At 54.0% G+C, this 21,690-nt stretch overlaps 7 protein-coding genes across 7 annotated transcripts; 4 read left to right on the forward strand and 3 right to left on the reverse strand.

Annotated features, from left to right (window-relative positions):
• Nucleotide 1: 1 nt before the first annotated feature.
• SETTUDRAFT_79802 (uncharacterized protein) lies at nucleotides 2–451 on the reverse strand (the record flags this gene model as incomplete). The annotated part of the gene is made up of 1 exon (XM_008022147.1): nucleotides 2–451. A coding segment is annotated over one exon (450 nt), but the record flags the coding sequence as incomplete, so codon positions are not given.
• Nucleotides 452–906: 455 nt separating this feature from the next.
• Nucleotides 907–2,397, forward strand: SETTUDRAFT_86971 (uncharacterized protein; the record flags this gene model as incomplete). Its single annotated transcript, XM_008022304.1, has 1 exon — nucleotides 907–2,397. One exon carries the CDS (start codon nucleotides 907–909, stop codon nucleotides 2,395–2,397), a length of 1,491 nt encoding a protein of 496 aa, XP_008020495.1.
• A 3,079-nt stretch (nucleotides 2,398–5,476) lies between these two features.
• Nucleotides 5,477–8,188, reverse strand: SETTUDRAFT_85005 (uncharacterized protein; the record flags this gene model as incomplete). The annotated part of the gene is made up of 2 exons (XM_008022180.1): nucleotides 5,477–6,942; nucleotides 6,970–8,188. 2 exons carry the CDS (start codon nucleotides 8,186–8,188, stop codon nucleotides 5,477–5,479), a joined length of 2,685 nt encoding a protein of 894 aa, XP_008020371.1.
• A 2,922-nt stretch (nucleotides 8,189–11,110) lies between these two features.
• Nucleotides 11,111–11,511, forward strand: SETTUDRAFT_81842 (uncharacterized protein; the record flags this gene model as incomplete). Its single annotated transcript, XM_008022151.1, has 2 exons — nucleotides 11,111–11,200; nucleotides 11,251–11,511. Coding segments are annotated over 2 exons (351 nt in total), but the record flags the coding sequence as incomplete, so codon positions are not given.
• A 1,247-nt stretch (nucleotides 11,512–12,758) lies between these two features.
• SETTUDRAFT_84995 (uncharacterized protein) lies at nucleotides 12,759–14,778 on the reverse strand (the record flags this gene model as incomplete). The annotated part of the gene is made up of 2 exons (XM_008022179.1): nucleotides 12,759–14,587; nucleotides 14,646–14,778. The coding sequence occupies 2 exons, from the start codon at nucleotides 14,776–14,778 to the stop codon at nucleotides 12,759–12,761; spliced, it is 1,962 nt and encodes a 653-aa protein (XP_008020370.1).
• An 860-nt stretch (nucleotides 14,779–15,638) lies between these two features.
• Nucleotides 15,639–19,120, forward strand: SETTUDRAFT_40748 (uncharacterized protein). The gene is made up of 3 exons (XM_008022095.1): nucleotides 15,639–15,856; nucleotides 15,918–17,956; nucleotides 18,009–19,120. The coding sequence occupies exons 1-3, from the start codon at nucleotides 15,680–15,682 to the stop codon at nucleotides 18,922–18,924; spliced, it is 3,132 nt and encodes a 1,043-aa protein (XP_008020286.1). The 5' UTR covers nucleotides 15,639–15,679; the 3' UTR covers nucleotides 18,925–19,120.
• Nucleotides 19,121–19,786: 666 nt separating this feature from the next.
• SETTUDRAFT_162378 (uncharacterized protein) lies at nucleotides 19,787–21,215 on the forward strand. The gene is made up of 4 exons (XM_008022667.1): nucleotides 19,787–19,942; nucleotides 20,004–20,076; nucleotides 20,131–20,839; nucleotides 20,943–21,215. The coding sequence occupies exons 1-4, from the start codon at nucleotides 19,827–19,829 to the stop codon at nucleotides 21,083–21,085; spliced, it is 1,041 nt and encodes a 346-aa protein (XP_008020858.1). The 5' UTR covers nucleotides 19,787–19,826; the 3' UTR covers nucleotides 21,086–21,215.
• Nucleotides 21,216–21,690: the final 475 nt, after the last annotated feature.

Below are 21,690 nucleotides of genomic sequence, written 5' to 3' on the forward strand. Positions count from 1 at the left end.
CCTCGACGTGATATTGATTAATTTTATCGCGTAGGAGGCTAAAGTAGAGGTTGTATTTGCTTCTTGAATCTGCTTTGTGGCGACAGTTATCAAGGCCTTTTGCCCACCTTGAGGTAAGTTGATCAGGATAGCGCTGGACGAAGCGACTAGCCCAGTGTACTCCAACCTCAGTCTTGGCGATCTGTGAGGCAAAATTGCGTATCATTGGCTGAGTAGGTGGTAAGCCTCTATCTGTTAGTCGATTGATATAGGCGATTAGGGCCTGCTCCTGCTGTGGGTGGAGGAGCTGCCGTTTTTGGCCACCTATCGCGCGTGAGGCGTGTAGGCCTTGGTGTCTTCGGGTAAGCGTAGATCGAACAACACCATATTTTTTTGCAATATCTGTATACGAAAAAGGCTCATCAGGTCCTAGGGCATTAATAGCTGCAAGCGCAGCCTCAATATTAGCCATGGTGGTGGGGATACGACGCGTTGAGGTTGAGGTGGTTGTAAGGCGCGCGCGCACTTTGTGGTCGCGCGCACTTTGTGGTGGGGCTAGTTAAGCCTCGCAGTTGGCTACAACCGTGGTTCATGACGTGAATGACTTGCCGTCTTTCAACTTTTCGCATCCAGGCACAATTTCTCACAACGACACAATTCTTGGTCCAAGCTCCCTGTATGCCCGTATCCGCGTACCCCCGACGATATATCTGCGCAGGCTGCCTGCGCGCAAAACGAGGATCATATGTCTTCGCCCCTGTTCGAGCCGCCGCGGGGGGGCATGTGAGGTGCTATGGACAGGCAGCAACACAGAACAATGATACACAGAATGGCGAAAGCGCAATTGAGAATTCGGAGGTATCAAATGGAGCTGCAGAGGTGAAAGAAGAGAAGGAAGAGGGAGCACTCACGCGGCGATTACGGGACATGAGCGAAGAAGCCCTGGAGTCTGGCGGACATGGTGCCATCAAAGCTGTGGAGGAGGCAGGGTTCAGTCCGGAACTCAAGGCGCAGTTGGAGCAGAGAATTGCTGCCGCGAATCTCAGATCGTCTGAAGCAGAATTGCCCACGTCTGCCTCTCGCCACACGCGCGACCTTGCCACAGCCGACGTATGGACTGGCACCGAGTCTATCCACGATGCCAGCTTGCGTATGCTCAACGACGCCCACAAACCTATGCGAATGGGTCGCCCACCGAAAATACCTGGTGTACAACCACCACAATCAATCGATACCGGTCACAGACGTAGTAAGGAGGGCCGTGGCTTGCGATTGGCGAATGCACGCGACAGGAGCTCTGTGTATGCGACATTGGTGGAAAATGGGGATATTGATGCTGCAGAACGTGAGAGGCGGCTTCAAGAGCTCAAAGAACGATTCGAGCCTGGTGCGCGTGCCATTGTTCCTGGAACCATACAAGGACTTGCATCGCTTGCGAATAAGAGAATCGAAGATGCAATCGCTCGTGGACAGTTCAAAAATATTCCTCGTGGGAGAAATGCCAACGTGGAACGAGATTACAACGCTTCAAGTCCATTCATCGATACAACCGAGTACTTGATGAATAAGATTATCCAAAAGCAAGAGATCGTGCCGCCTTGGATCGAGAAACAACAGGAACTCACATCAGCAGTGAGTAAATTTAGAACTCGCTTACGTGCAGACTGGAAGAGACACGCGGCACGTATGATAGCTAGCAAAGGCGGCTCGCTGGTAGAACAAGTCAAGAGAGCCGAGGCATACGCCAAAGCGGAACTTATGGTGAATCCGTTAAAGAAGAAGCGGGTAACTCTTACAACAACCAATGAAGGTGGACACATGTCACAGATTTTTCTGTCAGGGGAATTGAAAGTATCTCCGCCAGCTGAAGGATCCAACGGCGGACCAGTGGTTACAGAAGAGGTGGTAGCTGAGGTAGTCACGCTTGATGCTTCCCCAGAAGCCGTGGCGCAGAATCGTTCTGTGGGTTCAGTCGAAGAGATCTCTACGCAAACCATGGAGGTGCCAGTCCAAACCCCTGAAGCTTCAGTACCTCCAGCACCGTATCCCTTCCGCGACCCGGATTGGGAGCGGATCGAAGGCAGCTACCTGGCTGTTGCAATCAAGGATCTCAACGACAAGGCACGAAGCTACAACTTGCAAGCACCGGAGCTAGCTAAAAGGCCCTACTTCAATCTTCAACGCGAGCTGAACTCGTGCTTTGCCGATGTTGCACCTCAGCTCGCTGCAGCCATCATTGAGCGCACACGCAGACCACCCAAGAAGGCAGAAACTGGATACACCTCTGGCCAAAAGAGCGTTCTCGATAACATCATTGGTGGGCCTGTCCGAGTACGAGATGAGCGGCGCGAGAAGCAGTATGGCTTCAAGCAGTTTTGGAGAGACCTCTGGGCTGACAAGTCGAGCAACCCGTACTAAGCCACACGACACTAAAGCTAATCGCCACTCCGCGGAGGCTCTTAGACCCCCCCTCCTTGATTCAATCGCGTACCGTTTAAATACCACGCCAATGCACGGCATCGAGTAAAATTGATCGACAACCTCCTCGCCTATCCTGGTATGCAGGGTGCAGCGAAGCCACAATAGGTGTACGGTGATCTACGGCATTCCTTTTTCTTCTTTATGCGCTCATGACAATATGCACACAGGGTCGAAATAGGAAATGGGCCAAGCTGTAAGGATTTCCATGTCCTTCAATCTAGAACGGGGCTGCGTTCTGCAGGTGCGTTACCGGGCCCATGGTTCGATAACGCACGAGTGAGGCAGCAGGCATTGATCGGTAACAGGTCACAGCAAGGGCGCGACTGGTGTGACTGGTGTGACAGGCATGACAAGCAGGGTTTAGACGGCTACACTTACCCTCGTCGTGCCGTGTAACGACTCGAAGTCGGGTCCGGGAGTTGCATTTCCTTAGTATGTCGGCGATGCCGCTGCCGGCCCTCAACATCCGCTCGGCAAAAAGTAATGTATACAACCAAAGATCCTTTCTTGCCCCCCGTCTTTCTCTCTCTTTCTTCCCCCATGCATAGTCGTTCGCTTGTCGCACTTTATGGCCTGATAGGTCTTCATCAGCTACAGTGCAACAAGATACACATTCTCTCAGCTAGCCATGGATAATGAGTCGATTTGGATGCTTTGCCGAAGGACATGGCAACACTTATGGCAGCACTTTGACCAGCCCAGAGCCACAGCCACACTCTCTACCCGACCCAGTATAGTTTACCGCATAGACTGCGCCCTGGCAGGTGCACTCTCACCGTACACAGCAAGCCCAAGAATTTCTTTATCCGCAATCCGGGGGGGAAAAGTAGTGTTTGCCGTGAGACGACGACGACGACAACGCATTGACCTCGCACCCTCTTTCTCTCTTTATCTCTCCCTCACACACCCACACATTCTCTCACACTCATCCTTCGCCTCGCTAGCGTGTAGAGCGAGAAAAATAAACGACCCGGCGGGATACAAGCGGTTACGTCCGTGGACATGTGCATGCTCGGGGTCGCCACCACCACGCGCAGCCAGCCTCCCGCTACTCATCCGCATCCGCCCACCCACCTTATTATGATGTAAACAACACGGAAACGTCCCGTCATCATCTTGCCCATGTCACATGTACGTTCAAGTATATTTTTCTCCTTCCTTGCTCGCGTATAACCTCCACCATGATTATCACAGAGAACAACGCAGACGCATATACGCAAGGTGCACCCAAAAAAGAGAGAAGAAGAAGCCAAGAGCAAGGCAAGCACGCGTAGTAACAAGAATCTCGTTTACGGCAGGCTAGGTGTATGCAAACTACAAACCAACGACTAGTCAATCAGCTAGGAGATGGAGTCGCGGAATTACAAACCCGAGCTGCCCCTCCAAGAAAAAAAAATCCTCCCCGCGTATGTAAACCGTTTAAGTACGTACATACACTAAGTAGGACATGTATGTATGTATGTAAGCGCGCACGGATCCTGCTGCATACATGTAATGTACGTGACGGAACCCCGAACTGGAATCCTGGATTCTCTCCTTTTTGGTTTTACCCACTTGCAATTGTTATTTGATTTGATTTTTTTGCTTTTTCTTCTCGTCTCTTCGGGCTTTCTTTACTTTTTTCGTTGCTGTGCATGTGTGGGTGTGTGTGCCTGCATCAAGGTACTTAGCGGTTGTCCAAGCTCGTTCCCCCCCCCCCTGTGGAGGAGGGGGGGGGAGGAATTGGCACTAATCCTTCTCTTTCTCTGATTAGGGGGGGTGAGGGGGGTACACGCGCGCACTCCCACTCCCACATCCAGCTTCAAGCAGGTGTATGTACACCTACTTACGCCAGTCCGCATTACACACGACCCACTTTTTGGTCTTTTTTGCCTGTACCTGCACTACACGCGTCTCTCCAACTTTTGTTTGTCAAGTATGCTGCTTGCTGATTGGTGTGTTGCCAATATGGTTTAGTTTTGCGACAAAGTGGGCATTAGTATTGATATTGGTGGTGATGGAGGCCGAGAGAATGAGGGTGGTCAGCAACATGTTTTTCCCACCACCACAAAAGCACGGCACGTGATGCGAAGGGATTCACGCGGGCTGGGGTCGAGGGCGAGGGGTGGTGGGGAGACAGAGAGAAAGAAGGAAGATCCCAATCGCTACGTACATTGGCTACGTCCTATCTGGATTCAGATGCACAGTGACGTAACCAGTGACGGGATGACTTTGATCACGCCCGGGTACGCGCCCCCCCCAGCCCCTACCGTCGCCCATGGGGATCCGCAGCTAAAAGGTGCAGGTGGTTTGTCGACGAGACGATCGTGCCAAATTAAGGGTAGGTGAAAAAATGATGTTACTCGGTCCATTAACAGAGCGTGATACATACAGTACACATGGAGGCAAGATAATCCCGAAACAAGGGTCCTTTCCCTTCCTCAAAAAAAAAACAAAAAACAAGAGAAAAATCCTTCTTGATATTTCCTTGCCCTCTGTCAGAACCGTCACATGCCCACATATATCCGGGGGGTGGGGGGCGTGATTTGCGAAAAAATATCGACTCTACATACACATATGCGCGTTGAGAAAGAAAGAGGAAAGAAAACACAGCACATGGGGGGAAAACAAACGTCTGAAAAGACATGTCGATCATAGCCATTTTTGTTTTGTTTTACTTTCTATCTGATCACTTGCCATACTCGTCGTGTACCCGGCCCACACACCTCTTATCATAATGTATGCATTGTATACTGGCTATCCTTTTTTTCGTAAATGCATAAGAGCACTAAAAAAAAATACCGAGATTTGGGTGCTTTTCTTGGAAGAAAAAGAGGGGGAGATGGGAGGACGATCAACAAAGCCAGTTTTATGTCGATCATGACTCGAAAGATGCCTAATCTAGCAGAAGTGATTGACCCCCCGTTTGGTTCAGACAGAAAACGTTGCAATGCACAGGCCGGCAACGAGCCGAGCAGCGAGGGTTTCTCAGTACAACATTTGCATCGCATTTGTCGCTGCTGGCTGCCGATCACGTCTACCCTGGTGATGATCTGCTGACGGTAGCGGCCCTCGCCGCAACGCCCGCGTCCGTGGCGCCATCACCTTGCAGTCTGGCGAGGTGGTTTGGACTGAGGGTTGAACCGCCCTGTTCCCTGCGTACCCTCATGCGCTTGCGGGCACTGTTGATGCTGCTCTTTTTGCAGTCGGCTCCCGTGACGACCCGGGCGTTGGGTAGAACGGCGTCTACATCCACGTCCTTCCCGTGTCTACGAGGGCTTTCCTTCTTCGACTTGCCGTGCCTAACGCTAGACTGTTTTCTCATGCACAAGGTTCTCCCAGCCATGTCATGGGTTGGCTTCCCTGCGCCGTCATATGGTTGACAGAAGCAGATCCGCAGAAAATGCCCGGCTGCCGGACCGAAGAATCCAGTGTTGCGTTTTGGTCTGGTGTGTCGGATACTCGCGCGCTTATTGCCCGAAGTTACGGCATCTACACTTTTCTGTTCGTGTAATATGCTACCGTGCGTGGTTGGTGAGTTTCTCCTGTGAAGGATCCTTCCTTTTGCAGTCGTGCTGGCGAGAACAGCTGTGATCAACCGGTTTTTGCGTGAGTTCGCCTCATATCTAAGTTTTTGGACGAGAATTCCTGCAGATCTATGCCTCTTGTACCGCGGGCATGCTTTTGTCTCTTCACACGATCTGCGCTCCTGGGGGTGAGTGGAAAGTGTATTAGTCCGCACGATACCGTCACATCCTTTTACCTCGGCAGCGACGACAATGAATGACTCTCCACACTCTGTCCCAGAATTGATCTGCGATTTTTCGGGATGTCTGTAATTGTGATAGTGCCGCAAATGTGCTGGAAGGGGTACTGAGGACGTAGGTGGCGTAGTCATAGGCTTCAGGGAGGGCCTTGGGGGTAAACATGTTGCTGGAAATACACTGTAGGAAGCCGAGGTTGGCTTGCTACAAGTAGATGCGTTCACAATAGGCGAGCCGCCAAACTCGGAAGCGCTCGTAGTGCCAGGTGTGGAACTACCCTCTGGTTGGATTAGGTTGCCAGATGGCGAGAAGAAAGATATTTTCGGTGTCTCATAGTTCGGACGAATAATGCCCGAGGCTGCAGCAATAGGCAATAGAGTTGTTAGAGCAGATGAGGTAATAGAGCGTCGTGACGGTTCTGCTCTGTGTACTCGCTTGGCTTCAGGAGACTCGGTTGCTGAAACCTGTCGCTCCAGCTCCGCCATCTGCGGTGTAAACCATGATTGTGCTACAGGTGTTGATGAACGCGAGCGAGGTATCGGATAAGGGAAGTCGTGTTGAAGATCGATATCTACACCAACCACTGTGCCGGAATATGATGTTGACACAGTACTACAGAAACTAGCATTTTGACTCGTTTCCTTGTTGCGATCTTCTCCTGTGAATGAATAAGTGGCCTTGCTTGAAGCAGACAACCCATAAAAGTCTTTCCCGTTTGGGTTGGGATTGCCGCTTTTGGCTGAGAGAATGGAGATATCATCGCGACCACCATTCTGAAACTCGTCTCGTGCTTCGGGGTGTACAAGACGCACAGAGCATGCCCGTTGGTATAAGCGCGTTGCAGTCAATGGTTCTGATAACTGAGACATGGCCACAGGGCGGTTCTGAATTGGCAAGGGATGCTCTAGATCCTGGTGCAAAGGAAAGTCTAGACGAGCTGAACGCGCACAATCTGCTGTCAGGGTCCGGACATCCCTGTTGTGATGCTCAGGAGCTGATGATAGAGTCACGCCTTTGGGCGTCATGGGCACACAAAGTGGCGTACTCAGCCTGTCATTGTCTTGGAGGCGCATCTCTAAAGCGTATCCATGGCTATTTGGGCCATCGTCGGTCGTCTCCGGCCGAGGTTCGTGATGTTCAGCAGTGGACGTGTGCGCTGACGACGACCGAGACCGTGTCCGCGAAGCAGCCCGGACGTTGTGAAGGACACCGCGGAAAAATCCCTTGGAATTACTGGTTATCTCATTACGCTTCATTTCTCCCGTCTGATATTGAGTGGTTTGCGGGTGGTCCAGAGTGCTGTGCATTGAAGGAGTGGTGACCTTGTCTACCGGAAACAAGGCATCGGAATCCTTGTTATATGGCTTGCAGGGCGTTCGAGTGGTCGAATCCAGCACTCGCTCAATGTGGGCGTCTTCCGCAATACGCTCGAGAGCATGGTCATCCGGACTAGGCGAAACCTTGAGCGACGCACGACGACCTGGCGAGGTATTTTCCGCCACACGCAGCGAAGGAAAAGGACCAACACTGAGCCTGGAGCCTCGAGAGTTTAGCGTGGAGTAGGAACCTTGCTCAACAATTGTGGCGAGTGGAGCGCCATTGGATCGATTTGCGAGCCGCACGGCAAGATTGTAGGGCACCGCGCGACCTCTTGCATGCTGTTGGTTTCGGCAGTCCTGGACGTCTTCTGCCTCGGATGTGAAATCGTGGTTGCAACCATCATTGGGCGGTGGAAAGCCTTGTTGGCTGCTCGCTTGTGGATGTGATGAGCATGTGTCGCCCACGGCTCTGTGATAGGCGAGAGGATCTCGAGGGAATGCATGAGGCGATGGAGCGCCATACGGATTCGCGTTCGCTCCTTGGGGTCCACCTGTTGCAGCAGGGTGCAAAGTGCGCTGCGCAGAGCTAGCTCGGTACGCTGGGTTCGGGGTGTTGATGCGATCCAGTAGACTGGGGTTGCTGGGTTGGTAGGTAGTGGTAGCCATCATGCTCATGCCATGTCATCGATGTTGATGTCCAGGATGAGATGCGATCGATGCTTAGATCATCGTCGGATGCATGCAAATGTGGGACCCGGTGAATGAATAAACAGCACACACACAGTCGTGGCCTAAGGTAGTGCAGCGAGCCTGCACCCGTCCCCCTCAACGCCCTTCCCGACGTTGGAAATAGGTAGCTGCCGTTGTTCAGCCGGCGCCTGCTCCCCAAGCGGCGGGCGTGGCGCTGTAGAGGCATTGCGCAGGGTGAATCGATCCGCACGTGAAGCCAAGCGCGCCAGCTTCTGTGTGTGACCATCGTAGGCGGCCGCTTCAGGCCAAAGGCTCCGTTTGCGTGTCTGCGGTGCGCAAGCGAGAGGAAGATATCTGACTCGGCAGTCTATGCAAGACGGCAGGCCAATCAAAATGCTCCGCTCACGGGCTGTCCCCCCCCCTCCCCAATACCCAAGACGTTTCCGATGGTTGCAAACCACCTGGCAAAAAGCAAGACCCCCTTCTTGGTCTCGATATCCGGGCTTGCTCCTCCCCGCACGCCTGCCCATGGGCCTTTATTTTTCTTCTCGCCAAGGTTGCTTGCCTGTGGCAGCATGATGCACACGGCACCGAGCATCTCGACGCCTCCTCCAAGGCAAATCCAGGCTCGAGTCGCTGGCAAGCAGCAGATCATGCCGATCAACCAAGCAGCTCATCCAGGCCTGCGAGGGTTCCAAGAGCCCGCATGGATGACGGTTCTCCCCATCCCCCTCCCTCCCCCCCTAAGAGACTATCAATATGGCGTCGCGTCGAGGCGGAACCAGGATGGGACCCTTGTATAGGTAGCGTCTGCCGTCGTGCCCCCCCTGCAAAGCGCAGGCTACGGACCTGGTCTTCATCCGCCAAAAGAGCCGCGCCCCTCCAACACCGCCGCCTATGCCAGCAAAGTGGGTCGACGCTTTCTCGTCTTGTACCTGTTCTGCCGACCAAAGCGGAAGGAGTGATGGCATTCCCCAAAAACCCGCATGTGGCGTCAAAAACCACACGTTGGCTGGACTTCAACGTGCGGCACCTGCGGTTGGCCCAGTCTGGCGTCGGCAGCAGGGCGTATCGGCGACTGTAGCCGCCTCTTGAGCTAGACCGTGGACACAGCCCAGCTGATAGCATATACCCCTTGCCACGTTGCTCCACAAGCCTCCACTGCAGTCTGTGGACAGTTTGGAGCCAAGCCAATAATACAGAGGATCCGTAAACGGTCAGCGCAGGTCGTAGTCCCCGAGCCTCCAAACTTTGTATCAAAATCCGCGTCAGTAGGCTGTATGCCGAACGCTTGTGGCTTATCACTGATTCGCGCACGAGGCCGGCTCGTGGTCAAGGTGCCGGTTAAGCCGTCGTCCAGTAAGCCTCGTGCATGCATAGCAGCTACTGGAGAAGAAAAAAGAGCTGCGAAATGGTGGATTGTCGAGGCCAGTGTGGTGTGAAGACGCCAGAGGCAAATATCACTCGTCTCTAATCGGTATGGTATTAGCATTCACTATTCAGCACCCGTAACCCGTGTGCTCAACCCGCCATTGCCAATGCTTCGTAATTACCTGTACCTAGGTGACTTTAACCTGTTGCTGGGCCATGCAGGACATAGTGCCGCGGGAAATCCTTCGATTGTAAGCTTCCAGAAGCTGCCATGTTCGCAGGGTGTGCATTGCGCATGGCCATCTCCAAACGCCATATTTATTTCGGTCCTAAAATACACGAGCGTGCTCGTACGGCTTGTCAGGCCACTTTAGTCAATGGTGGTGGCTTCCATGCCATCGCTTGTACCCTCGACGAAATACAACAGCTTCTGACCAGAATGTATTGGACGCCTTTGTACCTACCAATTGATCATGATATCTGACTCGTGGAATTCGTAGCCGTGACGACGCCCACCATCATGCAAGCGCGAGGCCGGCATACTCTATCTTGCGGGGCACGATCCACCACACTGTACATGTGGACTGATTTCACATCCTCCCCTCCCCACAAGGACTTGATTAGGTTCGGCCCTACTGTTTCTGGGCGTCCGAATTCGCGTCCAGAGAACCCAAATCCTGGCCTTTTCGGCATCGCCTAGAGCCAAAGATTCAAAAATGCGTGGAAGCGACGAGCTGGTGTCTTGAACCCTATCATCGCACACTTAATTGGCCGTTGCAAATCAATGGGCTTGAGACTCAGCCATACATTTGATGGCACTGTTTGCTTGTTCTTCCCAGCCTCGGACCAGTGCTCATGCCAGTAGGGAGCTTTTAGCCTCGTAGCATCATGGCTAAGCGGCAGCCCAAAACGTACAATGCCAGGCATTGCCTTGAGAAGCAAGGCCAGCACATGCTGTTCCAGATGGCGCATGCAAAGAAGGATGGCAGATATTGAGAGATCTGCAGACCATTGTGCCAGCGCTACCCAGCCAGTGTATGTGAAGCGGTGCCCCTGCGACAAATCAGAGCGGCGGTTTTACCATACTGCTTCTTACCGTTACCGTCCGTACGGGAACATACGCGAGAGCCAGGTGACCCACCCTGTCAACGGATCGGCGCAAGCCAGGCAACAAGCTAAGATTTGCGGTTGCGTACGTAGTCGCGTTAACGAAATGGCGCCCCGGCCCGAGCGAGTAGTGGTGGGATGAGTCGGTATCCCTCAAGCAAGGAAGCTTAGCACATCCCGCGTCCCTATCGCTGTGGCTTATGCACCATGTTACGACAAGAAAGTGGGATAATGGTGCCCAATTGTCACGTGACGGCGACTCGATGTGATCTTCCAGCTTCCCAGCCAGCATCCTGGCTCCGAGTATAAAGACAAAATACACCGTCAGCACCCGTACCTCAGCCACAAGCTTTCACCCTGGGTTTCTGTGTTCCTGTCGTTGCCGTGGTAGATCTAATCGTGGAAAAGACACTGCCGGAGATGTCAATGCCCCCTCTTCCTCAGAGCGCCGACAAGAGTGCCATCTGCGCTCGACTAGGTCTTACTGACCAAATCCATAAGCTACTCCTTGTAAGTGTGCGAGTCATATCCAGCAGACCACTACTGATCAACTCGTACAGAAAGAGGCCGAGCTGGCTCGAGACGCCTTGAGCAGTAATCCGTACAATTTGACAGAGCAGTCCAAGGCGGATCCCTCCGTGGCCGAGCCTTATAGATGGGACGAGATTTCCGAGACGGCAAAGCATTCATACGTATTGATGGTCGTTCGCGATGCTTGCGCCGAGACACGCCCATACTATTACATGGGCTACTACAGAACCGCAGTCGCCGAAGAGAACTGGGTCGCTAGGTGGTACCTTTGGCATAGCTTTCGATACAGGTATGTCGGTCAAGAACAGCTTCTGGATGGACGGCAATGCTCATGGCTTTTGTAGGGACAACAGACCAAGAGAAAGGCATGCAAGCAGCAGCAATAGTCCAGGCCGAGCCGGTAAGTCCCCCAGCTTGAATTTGACGCATCGAACAATTCCAGTGCTTCTGTCTCTGTGTTCTCACTGACGAGCCATAGGAACACAACCGTATTACGATCCAGCACGCGACCATTTCCGGCGATGAACGCCAATACCGTCTCAATCTTGTACGAATCGACATGAGCGATCCATCCTCGTCCCTTTATATGTTTCCGCAACGGCACCTTTCTTTGTAAATGTCAGGAAATGCCCGTGTTGCCGTGCTATCTTCTTTCTTGTCTTCTCTCATCTTACACTAGCGGCCATTGTTTGTTCCTTCTCTTTCATTTGTCTCTCAATATCTGGCACATTTCCTTCGCCGTGGATTCATGGTCATGTCAATGGACCCTCTTGCTGTATGTTTATCGGTGGTGTGTTTGGCTGCGGTCGCTCGCTCTGGAAGGAACCATCCTCTCTAATGCTTCTTACGTAATATTGACTCACACGTCCTCTCCATGGCCGTGACTTTGACTGCTCCCCCCATACTCTACCAATACCATGACAGGCGTGGTGGGAATAAGCTTCTCGAGGAAGATGGTTGAGCGACGCGTTAAGTGGGGCGAAATCCCCGACTAGGGGCCTAGGAAGTGCCGAAGTCCTCCGAACTGGCAGGTGTCGATAATCTACTTTGGAAGGCACGATGGATGGTCGGAGCTCGAAACCTGGTGCTAGAGGTGCCGTGCTAGAGCCAGCAAGGCGTATTGAATCTTGGATACGACATGTTCAGTCATGAGGGATGGTGTCCAGCACGACAAGCTTTTGGCATTCTTGCAAGCATGTTACAACAATGAATGCATCTGGGGCTTTCCGCTTCACTTCACTCAGCCCCACCAATCCGATGTCACCATGCACATCAATCGGCGCTACAGTATTGCACACAAGGAGTTGCTAGCAGGTAGATTACAGCATCACCAAGGTTTTTGCATTTTTTGATATATTACACTGAAGAGGTGGTTGACCGAATTGGGAACACGCAAACATGATGCGCTGTCCACCCTTTCATAACGATATCCAATTGCCTATCTTATCTCTATACTGCTTATATCCCCTAACTCCTTTCGCTATGCAAAATCATGGAGAACATCGTCCCCGTAAGAGAATGCGCCCAGCAAGCCAGCTCAAGTCGTTCCATTTGACGAAGCACGGGCTACTTGCTCTTTGAGTGCTTTTTGGTACTGACTGCGCGCGGCCTCGATCGCTCGGAGTAAAGGATCCACAATCTTATTGACGGCCTTTGCTCCTCCTCTAATGGCCTCCGGGTCGAACTTTCGCTTCTTTCTTTCTCGTTGGTTGGAATACTCATTTTCTCTCCTGGCCTGCTCGACCCTAGCTACCCGCTCTGCTTCGGCCATGTCAGCAACGGCCTTGATGCGATCAAGCGACTTGTCGAGTGTTTCAATCAGCCTGGCAACCTCATTTGCGCGGTCGGGGTCTCCCGAGTAGAAGACAGCCCAGAAGTAATGCAAGAATTCGACCGTGGTATTGTGGGTCATGGTGAGATTGTCAAGAACAGCCTCGGACAAGTGTAGTTCTCTCGCTCGCTCGCTCGTGGCAGTGGACTTTGAGGACGACAAGTCATCGTTATGCAGGCGTCGTTTCTTGAGAGCTGCCATGACTTGCGAAGAAGCTGCTTTGCGTGACGATTTACTGCCAACTTTTGCCTTTCTAGGAGCAGAGCCCTCCTCATCACTACTACTTTGATCATTGATTTCAATGACAGAGTGGAGATCCACTTTCGAAGTTTGACCAGTGTTCCCCTCAAACCTGCCAAGGTCTCGTTGTAGAGTAGACAGTGCTTGCGCCGGAGTTCGCTTGGTGTACGTCGCAGCGCTAGTCGACGCATGCACACTTTGTCCAGCTGAGAAGAAGCGGCTTTGATCATGCACTTTGAGCACAACCCTGTTATCGTCGTCTGCAAGCTGTAGGTCACGCAATTGCAACTCTTTGTATGTTTCCTCATCGACTCCGGCTGGTCCATGGGGATTTGCATCCGAAGGCGGCACTTCCTTCATCATTTTCTCGCTCATGCGATTCAGGACTCGGAGGATTGGCGCTTTTTCGTAATGAGCCGGATTCATGGTGAAGTCGGGCCGGTTGCCCTGCTTCTGGCTGTGATTGTTCTCGTTTGCCTCGATATTGATGAAGTGTGGTATCGAGGCAGCAAGCAGATCCTGATAGCTATCTGCCGTTTCGTCGTAGCTTAGGTATTTGTCCAGTTTCGGGTCAAGCACGTCTTTTTCTTGGATGCGCTCGCCCTTGAGTTTCTTCATCAAGCGGCTGTGGAAGAATCTTTCCCAAAAGTCGCCTTCGGTCAGTGGGGGGACGTTTTCGTTGTATGCTTTCAGGACTATGGGGTGCTGCCTGAAGAGGAGCTCGATTTGCTCTTTTGTCAAGTTGAGCATCAGAGTGCCGTTGACCGACTTTGACTTTATGACCGACAGCACGTTGTAGGTACCCGTGGCCTGAGACCTCTCTGTCGCGTGCGACCTCAGCATATGCACCCGAGTCGACCAAAATTGCATGGAGAATTGCAAGACGGAGACGGAGTCGGGTTTCTCGAGGAGAGCGCGGTCGAAGCGCTGGCGAAGCGCCGGGCTTGAGTTCAGCAGCGACATTTGCAGCGCTGTATCGGCAAGCAGCTTTGCATCGTCGTAAGTCTCTTCGTTGCTTTTGCCCGCGGCTGCTACTGTTTGGGCCATGGCCATGGCAGCAGATGCGCCGCCGCCCTGGCTGCCATCAGCCTTGGGCGCAGCAGGTGCTGGCGAAGGCGCGGCTTGTTGCTTGGAGCTTTCAATCCATTTGCGCAGCGTGCTGGTTATGGTTTGCTGGTCGTCGCGAGCGGCGGCGGAGGTGAAGGTGAGGGTGTGGTTGCCAGCTTGCGGCGACGGCTCCTTGACGACAATCTTGATCGAGGCTTTGGCGGCAGTGACGGGAGTTTGCTGCAGATCTGGGTACAGGTCAGCGGCCTGGAGGGTTTGTTTGGCGAGGCGCAGGCGTAGGCTTACTTGCAATGTCTGCAATGGCTATGGACAGCGGAGGAAGCGCGCCGGTGGCAGACGTCCAGGCGACCGTTTTGCCATTGTCAGAAATGGAGACGGTGCCGTCCTGCTTCTTGTACTGAGCGGCGGCGTCGACCATGGCGGTAGGAGGGGCGGCGGCGGAGGTGAATGAGGCTCATCCACGGTCCTTGTCCGTCTGACGCGGCTCAAGTACGCTAGTCTGGTTTAGGCTTCCCCAGATTCACGCGTGGCACGTGATCACGCATCAGCGGCCTGTCCCTACACACGCCTAGGGCTGCTTTTGCCCTACGCCGCACGCGTCTATGCCGTACTTAGTGTGATGGCGCTGCTGCAGCATTCCGGCCGCCAGCCAGCATGTACGGAGCGGGACGGAGCTGACAAGGGCGATGCCGGCGGAGGATCTCGTTTCCTGTCCTCGCTATGCAGCGCTGGCCAAGCAGAGCATTGCAGCCACAGCGGAGAAGGAGGTCAAGAGGCAGTGCCCGAGGGGAGCACATGGCCATGGCAGCGTGTAAGCCAAGCCGTTTGACGCACTCCTGGCGCAGCGGATACATATCCGGCCCACACGACCAGTGCTGCAGCCGTATTACATAAGACGCCGCCTGCCATTGGCTGCTGCCGCGAGTGCCGTGTGTCCCCATGGCCATTCGCCTTGCCGTGGCCAATATTGCGGGCAGCAAACACACAGGACGCCGCAGAGGCACGCGGGCAGACAGTCGTGCGGGCTGCAACACCACGAATGGCAGCGCAGCACTGCAGCTTCGCAGCTAGACAGGCACACTTGGCCCAGACAGCGGGTGTTTGAGGCATTTGACGTTGAGGCCTTTCCCGGGCGCTGCAGCGTGCCCTCCTCGATGCACAGGGCACTAGTGCGGAACACGGGGCCCTACCCATGTGCCCTGGCCATGGCGGCTTGCTCACTTTGTACGGCACACTGCCTCCACAGAAGCTCTCTTCTGTCCCCATTGTCTGCTTGGATGACACGCCTCCCCTCCCTCGCTCTGACATCCTAATCCACCATGTTGCGCAACACTCTGCGCCAGTGCTCTCGCCAGCTGCCGAGCGCCTCAGCGCGAGCATCCTTCACCTCGCTCGCACAGCCCTCGAGAACTGCCATTTCGACATGTCGCCGCCCGCTTGCGCTTGCGCAGCGTCGCCAGTATGCCGTCTCGTCCGAGGAGACCAGCAAAGGCGTTGTGCGTGGTGCTCCAACTGCCGCTTCAAAATCTTCGGTCATGGCTAACTATGACGGCATAGGACCCCAACGACTCGTTCCTCCAGGGCAACACAGCCAACTACATTGATGCCATGTACATGCAATGGAAGCATGACCCCCAGAGCGTCCACTACTCATGGCAGGTCTACTTCCAGAACATGGAGCATGGCGACATGCCCGTGTCGCAAGCCTTCCAGCCGCCGCCCACCATCATGAGCTCGCCCCAGGGTGCCGCCGTCCGGCCGGGAATGGGCATGGCCGCGGCCGAGGGCACAGAGATCATGAACCATCTCAAGGTCCAGCTGCTCGTGCGCGCGTACCAGGCCCGAGGCCACCACAAGGCCAAGATTGACCCGCTGGGCATTCGCTCAGAGGCCGAGTCTTTTGGCTACAACAAGCCCCGCGAGCTCGAGCTGTCGCACTACAACTTCACGGACAAGGACCTGGAGCAGGAGATCGAGCTCGGCCCGGGTATCCTGCCGCGCTTCAGGACCGAGAGCCGCAAGAAGATGAAGCTCAAGGAGATCATTGATGCCTGCGAGCGTCTGTACTGCGGCTCGTACGGAATTGAATACATCCACATCCCAGACAGGGAGCAGTGCGACTGGCTGCGTGAGCGAATCGAGGTGCCCACGCCCTTCAAGTACTCTGTCGATGAGAAGCGCCGCATCCTGGACCGCCTCATCTGGGGTACCAACTTTGAGGCCTTCCTGGCCACAAAGTACCCCAACGACAAGCGATTCGGTCTTGAGGGTGGTGAGAGTTTGATTCCCGGAATGAAGGCCCTGATTGACCGAAGCGTCGACTTTGGCGTCAAGGACATTGTCATTGGCATGCCTCACCGTGGTCGCCTCAACGTGCTCTCCAACGTTGTCAGGAAGCCCAACGAGTCTATTTTTAGTGAGTTTGCCGGTACTGCTGAGGCCAGCGAAGAGGGTTCGGGTGACGTCAAGTACCACTTGGGTATGAACTTTGAGCGCCCCACGCCTTCTGGAAAGCGCGTGCAGCTCTCTCTTGTCGCCAACCCGTCCCATCTTGAGGCTGAGGACCCAGTTGTACTCGGAAAGACTCGCGCTATTCTGCACTACAACAACGACGAGAAGGATGCCGCCAGTGCCATGGGTGTTCTTCTGCACGGTGATGCCGCTTTTGCTGCGCAGGGCGTTGTGTATGAAACCATGGGCTTCCACCAGCTGCCCAGCTACCACACTGGCGGAACCATCCACATTGTTGTCAACAACCAGATTGGTTTCACCACTGACCCCAGGTTTTCGCGTTCTACCCCCTACTGCTCTGACATTGCCAAGGCGATTGATGCACCTGTGTTCCACGTCAACAGCGATGATGTCGAGGCTGTCAACTTTGTTTGCCAGCTTGCCGCCGACTTCCGCGCCGAGTTCAAGAAGGACGTAGTCATCGACATGGTTTGCTACAGGAAACAGGGACACAACGAAACCGACCAGCCCTTCTTCACCCAGCCCCTCATGTACAAGAAGATCTCGCAACAACCACCGACATTGGACATCTACACCAAGAAGCTCCTCGAAGAAAAGACCTTCACCAAGGAGGACATTGACGAGCACAAGGCCTGGGTCTGGGGCATGCTGGACGAGAGCTTCAGCCGCAGCAAAGACTATGTTCCCAACTCGCGAGAATGGCTCACCTCGGCATGGAACGGCTTCAAGACACCCAAGGAGCTCGCCACCGAGGTGCTCCCTCATCTGCCAACTGCCATTGAGGAGGATCAGCTGAAGCACATTGCCAAAGTCATTGGCGAAGCACCAGAGGACTTTAACGTACACAAGAACTTGAAGCGTATCTTGGCCGGCCGCACCAAGACCGTTATGGACGGCCAGAACATTGACATGGCGACGGCAGAAGCACTTGCGTTTGGAAGTCTCTGCATGGAAGGCCACCATGTCCGCGTTTCTGGACAGGATGTGGAGCGTGGAACCTTTTCTCAGCGTCACGCTGTGCTCCACGACCAGGAGACGGAGAAGACGTACACGCCTCTACAGAACCTCAGCCAGGACCAAGCAACCTTTACCATTTCCAACTCTTCCCTCAGTGAATACGGAGTGTAAGTGGCGACAATGTTCTGGTGATGGATACAGTAAGCTAATTGATATTAGGCTCGGTTTTGAGTACGGATACTCGCTATCGTCGCCCAACGCGCTCGTCATGTGGGAGGCTCAGTTTGGTGACTTTGCCAACACGGCTCAGGTCATCATCGACCAGTTCATTGCTTCGGGTGAAGTCAAGTGGCTCCAGCGTTCCGGTCTCGTCATGAGCTTGCCGCACGGTTACGATGGTCAGGGCCCTGAACATTCTTCGGGACGCCTGGAGCGCTACCTGCAGCTGTGCAACGAGGACCCGCGCATCTTCCCATCGCCAGAGAAGCTTGAGCGCCAGCACCAGGACTGCAACATGCAGATTGCCTACACGACCAAGCCCTCTAACCTGTTCCACCTTCTCCGTCGCCAGATGAACCGTCAGTTCCGCAAGCCGCTCATCTTGTTCTTCTCCAAGTCGCTGCTTCGCCACCCGATTGCACGCTCGAGCATTGATGAGTTCACGGGAGACTCGCACTTCCAGTGGATCATCGAGGACCCGGCGCACGCCAGCGGAGAGATTGAATCACACGAGGGCATCAACCGCGTCATCATCTGCACGGGCCAGGTGTACGCGGCGCTGGTCAAGGAGCGCGAGGCTCGTGGCGAGAGGGACGTTGCGATTACGCGCATTGAGCAGCTCAACCCCTTCCCCTGGCAGCAGCTCAAGAACAACCTCGACTCGTACCCCAACGCACAGAACATCATCTGGTGTCAAGAGGAGCCGCTCAATGCGGGTGCTTGGAGCTTCACACAGCCCAGGATCGAGACTCTGCTCAACGAGACGCAGCACCACAACAGGCGGCACGTCATGTACGCGGGACGCAACCCCAGTGCGTCTGTGGCGACTGGACTCAAGACGTCGCATAAGAACGAGGAGAAGGCGCTGCTGGACATGGCTTTCACGGTCAAGCAGGACAAGCTGAAGAGCGAGTAGACATGGGCTTAGACGTGTAGGAGAGCTTCGGATCACGGTTTGGTTGCATTGGTTGATTCCCCTTCGTGCGATGTCGTGGAGTCGAGTGAAGCGGATGGAGGCCTAGGCAGCCTGGGCCGTGGAGGATTGTTTCTGTCGGGCATATTGTTTTCATCGCTACGAGTGTAGGTTTACCACATGTAGTATTAAAAGCGGGGTTTCTTACGTTGTGGTTATGTATGACCATGGGCTGGACGGCGTGCGGGAATATCGCAGCGTCACGTGGCGGGCGCGAGGCCATGTTCAAGTCCGCGGCTCGGAAAATGTCGGGACGACGTCAGAGTGGGCGGGACAGCGGGCGAACCCCACTAAACCCGCTGCGGCGCCGACCCCTCGCCCCTCGTCGCTGGCCCCTCCACTTTTGCGCCTCCGCACATGCATCATAGCTGCGTACCACGCGCTCCCGCTCTCAAGCGCGTCCATGGCCGTCGTCGCCCGCCTTCGCCCGCCCGCGACGGCCGCCCGCTCTCGTCGACACTGGCCAGACCGTCTCGTGTCCTTCCTCGGTCTTCCTTCGGTCCCCAGACGCTGGCCCACGCGACTGGACAAGTATCGTGAAGGTGCTTGTGATGCCCGATGACTTGCCGAGGGCTGGCTACGGCTCGCTGGCTCGCCAAACAAATGCCATACAAGTGTGGTCCGCCTGTCCGACTCTACCCACCCTGACTTCATAACAAAACCTCAGTTCCGCTTTTCGCTTCAGTTGGGCCTGACAGCTTTTCACCATCCTCCCCTCAACTTGTCCATTCCCCATATCCGTCTTTCCCATTTCCCCAAGTTTTTCCGGTACAGCTTTGCTCACCATCTTGGAGCATTACCCCACCACCCTGAATAGCAGCATATCACACACACATATACCCACAATGGCTTCCAACGGCGAGGGCGGTGCTGGTGAGAAGATCAACACCGACATCATCACTCTCACACGATTCCTTACCGAGGAACAAACAAAGGTCAAGGAAGCGACCGGAGACTTCACGTGCGTCAATTCACCACATGGGTTTTTTGGCCCCGGAAAAAACTAACAGTATCCCCTATAGATTGCTATGCCACGCTCTCCAATTCGCCTTTAAGAGTATTTCCTACTACATCCGGAGAGCGACATTGATCAACGTAGGCACCTTTGCCCACACTCTACAATGACCAGAAAAAGACTAATCCGAGCAGCTCACGGGTCTCCAAGGCACATCCAACACGACGGGCGACGACCAGAAGAAGCTCGACGTAATTGGCGATGAGCTCTTCATCAGCGCCATGCGGTCGTCTGGTCGCGTGCGCCTCCTCATTTCCGAAGAGCAAGAAGAAGCCATCGTTTTCCACGAGCACCCCAACGCCCGCTACGCCGTCGCCTGCGATCCCATTGACGGATCGTCCAACCTCGACGCCGGAGTGTCGGTCGGCACCATTTTCGCCGTTTACAAGCTACCCGAGGACTCCAAGGGCACAAAGGAGGAGCTTCTGCTCCCGGGCACCGAGATGGTGGCCTCGGGCTTCACCATGTACGGCGCGTCTGCCCAATTGGTCATCACCATGAAGGGCGGCAACGTCAACGGCTTCACGCTCGACAACGCCTTTGGCGAGTTCATCCTCACACACCCCAACATGCGCGTCCCCAAATCAAGGTCAATCTACTCGGTCAACGAGGGAAACAGCTTGTACTGGGAGCAGCCCGTCAAGGACTGGTGCGAGAGCTTGAAGAACCCCGCTGAGGGCGGAAAGCCCTACAGCGCACGATACATTGGCTCCATGGTCGCAGACGCTTACCGAACACTGCTGTACGGAGGCATCTTTGCTTACCCCGCTGACAAGAAGTCTCCCAAGGGCAAACTTCGTATTCTGTACGAGTGTGCTCCAATGGCCATGGTTTTTGAGAATGGTACGCTCCCCCTATATATATGTATATATATATATATATATATATTGCTCCTCTTTCCTATTTTTTTTATTATATATGTACAGGATGCTAACGCACAATGCAGCTGGCGGTATGGCTGTAAACAGCAAGATGCAGCGTATGCTCGAAGTGGTGCCCGAGCACATTCACGACCGATCGGGTATCTTCCTGGGCTCGGAAGGCGAGGTGCAAAAGGTCATTGATGCACACAAGAAGTACCAACAGTAGGCGAGTGAGTGCTACCAATGTTCAAAAGTAAGTCTTGGATTGTAATGCAGACGGCTATGCGAAAGCTTAGGATTGTACTTGTGCAATGTAACAACGTACGTAGCAGTAATTCTATGATTGTTCGATGCCCACGTACTGCTTTGTGTGATGAGAAAGAGACTCCAAGCTGTGTCCGTCTCCTTTGCACACCCATAAATCAAATGTCAGTCAGTCAACATCAAGTTTCACCTCAAGACACATGGACTGTATGAGCAAGATGCTTGCAAGATCTATTCGGGTATAAGGTATTATTCCTTAAGATCTTACCCCACCACTCATAACACACACACCATCTCCCTTTGAGCTATCCAGTCTGTACCGTACATGGTATCGAACACTCGTTAAACACTGTCCACATCCACCATAACATCCACCCCGTTTCCACCATCCATAACCACATTCTCATTGCGAATCAGAGACTCCAAAAATCCCCGAACGTTGAAAGCCAGCCCAGCCGTCGTGGGAGCCGGGCTCATGAGGTATCAAACTGCTTGCGCGAACAAAGTCCCACCACACATCCACACCGATGTCATGTCGTCGGAGACAGAGTGCCGTCTATCATACAT

The sequence above is a fragment of the Exserohilum turcica genome (assembly GCF_000359705.1).
Source record: "Exserohilum turcica Et28A unplaced genomic scaffold SETTUscaffold_1, whole genome shotgun sequence".
Taxonomy (NCBI): domain Eukaryota; kingdom Fungi; phylum Ascomycota; class Dothideomycetes; order Pleosporales; family Pleosporaceae; genus Exserohilum; species Exserohilum turcicum.

Excerpts from the sequence above, each read along its gene's own strand:
- SETTUDRAFT_40748 (XM_008022095.1), top strand. The coding sequence starts at position 15,680 with ATGTTGCGCAACACTCTGCGCCAGTGCTCTCGCCAGCTGCCGAGCGCC. Across the intron at positions 15,857-15,917 it reads AGGAGACCAGCAAAGGCGTT|GACCCCAACGACTCGTTCCT; the intron begins GTGCGTGGTGCT and ends ATGACGGCATAG. Across the intron at positions 17,957-18,008 it reads TCCCTCAGTGAATACGGAGT|GCTCGGTTTTGAGTACGGAT; the intron begins GTAAGTGGCGAC and ends AATTGATATTAG.
- SETTUDRAFT_162378 (XM_008022667.1), top strand. The coding sequence starts at position 19,827 with ATGGCTTCCAACGGCGAGGGCGGTGCTGGTGAGAAGATCAACACCGAC. Across the intron at positions 19,943-20,003 it reads GAAGCGACCGGAGACTTCAC|ATTGCTATGCCACGCTCTCC; the intron begins GTGCGTCAATTC and ends TATCCCCTATAG. Across the intron at positions 20,077-20,130 it reads GGAGAGCGACATTGATCAAC|CTCACGGGTCTCCAAGGCAC; the intron begins GTAGGCACCTTT and ends TAATCCGAGCAG.